Source organism: Rhea americana, unplaced genomic scaffold, assembly GCF_003343005.1.
Source record: "Rhea americana isolate MKP2758 unplaced genomic scaffold, rheAme1 scaffold_255, whole genome shotgun sequence".
Lineage (NCBI taxonomy): Eukaryota > Metazoa > Chordata > Aves > Rheiformes > Rheidae > Rhea > Rhea americana.
This window is the reverse complement of record NW_028186374.1, coordinates 878,982-887,657: the sequence shown is the minus strand read 5'-3', so window position 1 is coordinate 887,657 and position 8,676 is coordinate 878,982. Positions and strand designations below refer to the sequence as shown.

The window sequence follows — 8,676 nt, the reverse complement described above, 5'->3', positions numbered from 1 at the left end:
CCCGCGGCGGGCGGGGGGTGTTTGAAGGGGTTCGGGGGGCGCCCGAAATGCGGAGCGGCCCTGCTGCTTCCCGGCGCGCGTTGGTGGCGCCTCTCCGCGGAGAACTTCCCCGTGTCGTTTTCCTGGCGAATTAAGTAAACAGATTGTTCTGGAATTAATAACGGATGCCGGGATGATCTTGGGAAAGGAGTGAGTGCTTTCCCAGCCGGGGGCCGTTCGGGCGTGCGTGCCGCGGCACCAAACGGCCCGCGAGGAGGGGAGCGGCGCGGCTGACGGAAGCGCCCCGCGGCCGCCTTTGGCGGAACGGAGTCCTCAACGGGACGAAGCGCCGCGTTGAGGCGAGGCCGCTGCGATGCCGGCGGCGGCGGCTGTGCGCTCTGCCCGCTCGGGTCCGTGCTCCACGCGCCTTCCACAGCCTCTGCGAGGAGGAGCCGATGGCTGGCTTCCGGGAAGCATCTTGTTTTTAGGAGGGAGTTTTTTGCRTTTTATCCCATATTTTATCATCAGATGGGTTGTTTTGTTGCATACAGCCTATTTTYCAAAGTTGTGCGGGAAATCGTCCTCCCTCCCCAGATCCTTCTTTGTCTGCGCAGGGCCTGGAGGCTTCCTTCTCGGGTTTTGCAGGCGCTCGCTGTCATGGTGGACGTTACATCAGCTGTTTATCTTAGCCTGCGTTTCCAGTCCTGTCTGCGCAGCTCAACACCCACTAAGGGTTTGACCCTGCATTCAGTTTTCTTACTCCGTTAACAGTGGCTGGTAATGCAACGCACAGTGCACATAAACATTTTCGCTGTAGCAAGGATATACAGTACAGAGCTGCTCTGTACTGATCTACTGAACTGCCAAATGTAGGACCAGCCTTTCCCCTGGCTGCAAATAGAACGGGACTGAATCAATAAGGAGAGCGGTTGATAGCATGTACGTTGAATCAGCCCCAGTTTAATCTCCCCCAGCAGCRTCTTAGCTGTTGCTGGGCCTGTCTCGTGAGTGATTGCGGAGCGTGGCTGTGATTGCCTGCACGTGGTTTTGTTGGAGAGTTCAGGCTCTTTGTGCAGAGTTTGAACTCGGAGGAGATGGCCTGAGCTCCAGAAAAAATCATCTGGCCTCTTTCTCCCTAAGGGAAAGACTTCTCTTGGGGGGAACAAACATCACCTCTGCAAAACTGGATGTGGAGCAGGTCCCTTCTCTGAGTCTGAGCCTAGGCTGACTTCTTGGGAGGAACTGGGACAGCTCTCGGCCCCCTCGCTTACACAGCAAGCAATTGCTAGGYCCTTTTGTGGTAAATCTTTGCGTCTTTGTTGCTTCATGTTTCTTTTCACAGACTCTAAGTTGCTGTATTCAGTAGGAAYTCTTAAGTGTTCATGGACACTTAAGTGTTCGTGGACATAGTGAGGAAGCTAGGTCTCATAGCTCTTGGATGATTAACCCAATATACCTAAAGTACATTTGCAACAAATAATGTAAGGATAAAAGCTAGAACTGCAAATGATGCTCAATCCTTATCTCCATTTCTGATCAGTGTTTCCGGCCTTTCTAAATTCTACCTGGTATTGGCTTGGGTAGCTCAAATCCCAGGATGCCCATCTGTTGTCGGGGTTGTATTTAACTTGTTTGCTTTCAGTGAATATCTAAGTTTGACTCTCAGTTAAAAATAGTTGCAAAATACCYGAAAAAGACAAAAAGGCTTAAATAGTCAGCCAAAACTGAGCATAGTTTTGCTGAAGRCTTTTTGCATCTTTTCATCACCCTCTTTCATTTTCGTCTTTCCTGTCCTTTGCAGGAGGATGAGTAAAATTCATTCTGAAAACCTSAAACTGAAAACTGCCTCAAAGCAGGCAGTAGGAAGCTGTTCTGGGATTTACAAGGAGTACTTGCAGGAAATGACATCACCAGCTCTCAGTAAGATGAATAAAATCACCATTTATTTTGCCATGCTCTTGRTATTAGTAAGAGTGCACCTAGAGTTAAGGTCTGTCTATGGAGAGATTGACTTAATGATTTGTAGTCACAGTCCATCAGCCCCTGCCTGCACTCTTCTTTCGAGAAAATTCTGTCTGTTTGCTTCTTACACTGTTGTCCAGAGAGCTGGACATATACCTCTGTCTCAGTATAGGAAGGTATATTGTGGATGGATTCCTCCCCTGAGGGAGAGCTTTATGTTACAAATGGTGCAGTTTTTCTAATAGACTTGATAGTGGCTTCTGGGAAGCCACCTTAGAAAGACAGAGCCATCTTGCTCTCCTCTTACCTGCCCTCCCTCAGARGATCTGTTTCTCTTCATTTTGATTTCTTGTAGAGGACTTCAGAGAGGGTTGGAGGGAAGAATTTATCCTAGCCTAAAACTGTATAGCAYCTGCCTCACTGTATCCCACTGTATCTGATACTGTCTATATCAGGAATCGTTAGAGACTGACTTAGCCCCTCCTTTGGCCTAGCTCAGACCTCTGCTTGCTTCCAGGACCTTCTTCACTTTAAGTTTCTGTCTCACCTGGTTGCTGTAGAAGGAGGAAGGATCTTTGCAGAGGCATCGGCAGCTCTCTGCCTCATCCTGCTTTAGGTGCGTGTGATCTGTTGTGGCTTGGCTGGTAGAAAAGCCTTAGCAGCAGTGTTGTCTGTCTGCAGGAATTGGGGCGGAGGCAGGTATGGCTGTGGCACCATTAAGTTGAGATATTGTCTGAACCTCAGGGTACTATGGGCTAGAGRTGAAAGACAGATCTGGCTTTTGAGTAATTGATAGGCAAAGGAAAACAGATTTTTTGGAGGAGGCGATTCTGTGAGGAAGCAAGACTGGGAACGAAGAGAAGTTATGTAAGAGGTGGCTTTGCTTTTGGAAAAGATATTCACAAGGTCTTTTCCTTTTCCTAGAAGAAAGCACTGGTGGGCTTTGGCATAAGAAAGGAGGAGTTACGAACAAACACAGCATGCAATATATGCAGTATTAACTTACCTCTGGTTACTAATAGATTAGGCTAGACAGGAAAGGTAGATGGAAATCCTTCTTGCTGGGGACTTGTTGAAGGATCTGGTTTAAAGTGAATTGAAGCTTATGGAGCAAATAGACAACAGACAGGAAAAACTTGAAGACCAGACAGAAGCCCCGGGGGGCGGCACTGCTAATGATAGTCTCTCCCTTCTCACTGAAAACCAATGCCTGTGARCTGGAGAGCAGCAAATGTCCCACTAGTTTCTAAACGGGGTTCTAGGGAAAATCTGTGCAATGCAGACCAGGAAGTTTGACAGCTGTACCTACTGAATAAGTAGAAAATATAGCAAATAGAATTATTGGACACCTGGATAAATATTATGTAATGGGGATGAGCCAATGCAGCTTTTGTGATGGAAAGTTATGCCTTGCAAAATTGTTGGAATTCTCTGAAGGTTTAAATAAGCATGTAGACAAGAMAGGTCTGACTTATGGGGTATACTCAGATTACAAGATGCTTTCGAACAAGAACCCTCATTTAGCAACCCCTGGCATCATAAAAAATAACTAACTAAATAAAAAAGTTGGTGCAAAGAGAATGTGAGTAAATGGCCAGCCCTTACAGTGAGTGGAAGTCACTGGTGGAGTGCTGCAGGGATGTGTCCTTTTTTATAAACTGTTTGTAAGTGACCTGAGAAAGAGGCTGAGCCCTGAAGTGACTCTGTTTTCTGCTGGCTTTACATTATACAGGGTGGTAAATATGAGGGCTGACTGTGAAGAACTGCAAATGTAAACTGATGCATGTGGGAGGAGGAGCAGTCCTAATTTCGCACACAAAATGAGTGAGATTTTCGAGCCTTAACAACTAATCTTGTGAGGTTATCTCCAGCAGTCAAGAAGGCAGTTCAGATTTTGGCGGTGATTAGGAAAAGAGTAGAGAACAAAACTCAAAACATGCTAAGGTCACTCTCTGAATATGTGGCTCACCATCTCTTACAAACACAAGAATTAGAGACCATCAAATGACTCTTTCACGAGGCAGGTTCAGGATGGATTAAGGGAGACAGTTCTTCAGGCAACATGTAATTAAGCGGTGGTTGCCACAGGAGAATACAGATGCTCAAAGTTTACACAGGTTCAAGGGAAGTCTGGGTAAGATCACAGTTATATACAGGGCTCATGCCCAGTTCAGTAGGCGCTGCAGATRGCTGGAGGCCTGGAGGATGCTTGGAGAGGCAGCTTGTGTGCTTGTCCTGTTCTTCCCTAGTCTTCTGCTTTTGACCTGTGCTGGAGAGCAGGATACAGGGAGAGATGTCCTGTGGTCTCACCCGCTATGACCATTCGTATATTCTCATATAAAATCTGTGCAGCTGGGAACTTGTGTGAGGAACCATTTCTCCAGAAGTGGCAACATGTTCTTATGTATCCTCTTTCATCGTGCTGTCAAAAAGACGTACGTGAGTCAGGAGCGTTTTGCACCTGCAGGTATCCAGACCTGTGAGCTAAGACTATATGAAAATCACTGATGGGATTATTTTACCTTTTTTAGTGAAAACTCTTTATATACACAGGGAAATACCTACAAATGCAACGTAACTGGAAGGATTAGGGAAGGCTGTGTAGGTCCAGTTGTCCCTTGTCAAAGGGCGTATCTGCAGCTTAGCTGTRTCATCTCTACATAGGTTGCCAATGTCTACTAGATTGTGGCTTACAGGCTGCGTAAGCGCTTGCCTGAGAATAGCCCAGCAGCCGTGAACATTTTAGGCACTGTACAGGCCTGCTCAGCTCTTGATCCTCCTTTTCTGACTTCCCTATTTCCTTTTACAAGTTTTAACAACTTGTAGCTGTTGTACAACTACTGATTTTTATTTGATATTCTTAAAAGTGGAGATGGATAGCTTTTTACAGGCCTTAGGTGCATTCAGAGGCACACAATATAGAAGCAGAATTTGTTTACTATACGAGCAAGAAAACCTAGATAGACCTGAGAAGTTTTCCAGTTGAGCGATGCGGTGTTTGGCTGTAGACTTGCATGTAGAGGGATGGTGTCTCTTACTTCCCAAATAAACAGGGCTTGGATACCTGGTACTCTCTTCTGCAGCATGCTCTTTCATAGAGAAAAAGGAATTATATATAAAGGCAATATCCTTCATATAAAAACTAGATAAGCTTGAGGCTTGCAGTTTTTTTCCATCTCTTTTCTTAGTGTGAATGAGTGGGGAAAGAAAAGGRCTTGGGGGGCTTTTGTGGATTTGTAGGACTTTCTGGATTTGTAAGAAGGGATTGTAGTCCCTCAAATCCGTGGGTTTGTTTTTAAAGCAAKTACATTTTTGTAAGCTTTGCACATTTCTCCTGAAACGCACTATCAGGCAGTATCTTACTGCTGTATCTAATGAGAGTCGAAGATGCTGAGGTCTGGATAGGGTCAGCCCACAGCAATGCAAGTACAAGTGCCCTAGGGCGGCCAGGATACCATTCACATGAAAGCACTTGCAGCTTTTAAGAATTACTTAATTGGAAAGGCAATAGGTGGCAGGCAGCTCAGATCCTGTTTCTGATGTCGCATTCCATAGAAGCACAAACCACCACATGAGTTAATGCCCCATAAAAATTGGCCATATTTTCTGCATTCTTTATGTATCGCTGATGAACTAGAAATTCCAGTTAATGCTGTCAGAGAAGACGGGAGGTACTGACTTCAGTGGGAAGCGTTCCCTTGATTGGCTCCAGAGAGGTYGGTTTGATATGGGCAAGTGGGCCTCTTCTGTCCCTCCCTTCCTGCAGCCCTCTTCCCCATCCGCATGCTCTCTGCTAGACAAGGATTCTCACTTCTGAAGGGCACCAGGCAATTTTTTTCCGAGGCAGGCAGTGGCCTCTGATGAATTACTGCAGTAAGGAATTAGATAGTTAGGGAAAAAAATCAGACCACCTCTCTGCAAGTCATGCACATGAGATTTCTGCTGCATATGTTTTATGTATATGTGTCTTGATGGTTCTTCAGAAGCAGAAAGTGATTGTTTTGGGAAGTGACACTTGATTCAGAATCTGTTGCTGAATCAGATTGCTGAACCTGTTCCAGCGTAGTTCAAGAAAAGTCTTACTAATGGGTTTTTTTCTTCATGGGGAACAGCAGACTGAGATACAGAATGATTCTGATGATGAATATTGTTGTGGTCATTTTTAAAAGCTGGTGATCAGTGAAAAGTGAGTGACAACAGTTACTTTTAGTCACGATTATACTACCCTTGCAGATTCAGCTCGATATAGGATTCTTTTTCTACTTCTCCGTAGATATGATGTTTGATGTTTGCTTTTCTCCATGATACCTGGATGTGGTTGAGTTTCAGAACGGGTGAGGCATCTTCTGAAAACTGCTGTCTTTGCATTCTCTTATCAGAGTCCTTTTTGAGGCTGACATTGTCCAAATTTGGTGCCAGTAGGGATTTTTTTTTTTAAGTTCGTTTTCAGCTTTTCATGTATTCATGTTCCTGAGTCTATTAGATGCTGAAGTGCTTTTGGCATCATAACCTGCACATCCATAACCTCTTAGCCTGTCCGGGGAGGTTCTGGGAATCTAGTAAAAACCCAGTGCAGCACATACAACCCTCCGAAAACACAGCTCTCTCTTGCAGATGCTTTCGCAGTAGAGTARCTCCAAGCAAAGTTAGTTGCAGCAGCAGTGCTAATCCACTGCCCTCAAGCTCCCACATCATGCTGTTAGCCAGCATAGATTTCAAAATGTTTTATACAGTGAATAAATAAGGCTGTTCCTGTTTGACAGRTATAAGGACCGAGACACAGAAAACAACTACTTGAAGCTTGCATGTTAAATTGATGACAAACCTAGAGGAACTATCTCAGGTTACCTCGTTGCCACAGATATATATTGTAGACTGGAACAGACTGCTCTTCATCTGTTTGGTAGGTGAATTTAAAGCTTATTTTGTGGTGAGCCTTACACAAGCATTTCTACAACATGATAGAATAAAGGAGTTTCTTGCTAGGAGTGTAAACAGGGCATCTTTTCACTCAAATATTCTATGTCCTGGGCAGATTTAGATTCTTATCTAATTAGATTACTGTTTAAAATGATTAATTATATATCACTTCCATGAACCTGCTGAGCCAGCACAATTTTTGATTTTGAGGTAGGTGTTTTATATTCTTTTCTAGCTGCTTAACAGATTMCTGGAGTTCTAGGTAAAAAGCGTAYGTTAATGGGTCATTGTTTTCAAATTCTGGATTTCCTAACAGTTAGCAGACTTTATTTTTACTGTTAAGTGGAGCAGAGTTGCCTTTCTGTGAAAGAGTCCATGAAAGATGAAACCACAAACTGCAGKTTTGGATATTCTTGTTAGGAGAGCCCAATATTTGCATAGCCTGATGTAGGCAAAGCTAAATAAATATGTCACCTGCTTGGGTAGTTTGCCTAGTTTGTCCAATTAAGTATAGCTTTCAGATTCGTTGTTATGAAGAGATGTATACAAATACAGGTTTGTGGAAATGAGTTACATTTAAATAAGCTTTATAATTCTAATTATGTGTATATCAATTTTCCAGAACTATGCCAAGAAAAAGAAAGCTGTTGGCTCAGTTAAGTGCTCTGCAAAGCAAGTCCAGCTTCCCTGCCTTTGATGCCTTGGAGAACCTGAATGTCACTCCTGASAGGGATTCTCCAAAAAGCAGCAAGTATTTTGCAGTAGAGAAGAAAAAATCTTCCCAACTAGAATCAGATTTTTTTAACCAACCCTGTATTAGTCTGGCTAAGTCTCTCCTGGGACAGGTAAGACACAAACACTCAGATTATTTTCCTGGAGCATGTGCTAGGTAATAACTTAGTGTAAACAGATGAAATTCTCATTTTACAGTTTGATGCTAGAGCTTTGCKTATTTAGGAATACAGTGCTCATTCATTTTTGTGTTGAATTCAGTGGAATTTAGACTAATAGCCAAATCTATTTTGGATGAAGTCAGAGGAGTAATTTTTCAAGTTTAACTTCCTGTCACATTTCAGAATTAGTTTTCTTGGAGTTATCTCTCCCTTTTTTCTGATTTTCTGAAATGCACTTTGCTGTTTCTGATTTGAAGGTTGTTTCAGGCCYATTATTTTCCTTTTAGATACGTTTTTTTTTGGGGGGGGGGTTGCTTTACCCTGAGAAATTGATGCTTTGCAGTCAGCATCATGTCCTTCTCTACCTCCAGTTTAGTATCTTCTGATGCTAATAGCATGGCAGGTATTTGACACTCAGTTGACCAGTATMCACTGTCGTAGTGTACTGGAATATTTCATTCTTATCTAGAAGTTCAGCAGACTGCTTCATCCTTCTTTTCATGCTGCCCTGTACACATTGAATATTGTATCTTGCACTGTTTTCTTTTGTTTTTACTACCCCGAATAGCTTACTATGTCTGCAGACATGTTGAGCTCGCTAAAGATCCCTTTTTCAGGGGAGGTAGTTCTGCCAGTGTTGTCCCTATAAAAAGAGAGTTCCAGCCTGGGACACCCCAAATAGAATTGCAAAGTGTGCTTTTAGTTTTTTCTGCTGTGACCTTATCTTTTTTGAGTCCTTTTTTTATACCTTTATTGTCTGTAAGGCCAGCAGACTCTCTGGCTTCTCATTGGTTTAGATAACTTCAGGAATTTGTTCCACTAACTGTTGGTTTTGGCCAGTCTTGCTGTGTCTAGCTTTATTTTATTGATGGATGTTGTCCTGCTTGTAGTTGACTTTGCTCTGCTTTTTAACCCTGCTAGG

The 8,676-nt window shown here is 43.5% G+C and overlaps 1 protein-coding gene across 2 annotated transcripts in view; it reads left to right on the top strand.

The window, feature by feature from the left end:
- Positions 1-1,768: 1,768 nt before the first annotated feature.
- Positions 1,769-8,676, top strand: part of MPG (N-methylpurine DNA glycosylase) — a 19,287-nt gene continuing 12,379 nt past the window's right edge. Inside the window, exons 1-4 of one of the 2 annotated variants that reach the window (XM_085307226.1) lie at positions 1,769-1,899; positions 6,215-6,275; positions 6,705-6,844; positions 7,484-7,706. In XM_085307226.1, coding sequence (XP_085163352.1) covers positions 7,488-7,706 — 219 coding nt within the window. In that variant the 5' untranslated portion in view covers positions 1,769-1,899; positions 6,215-6,275; positions 6,705-6,844; positions 7,484-7,487. The remainder of the gene's footprint in view (positions 1,900-6,214; positions 6,276-6,704; positions 6,845-7,483; positions 7,707-8,676) is intronic. The other variant, XM_085307225.1, reaches the window with a different exon arrangement.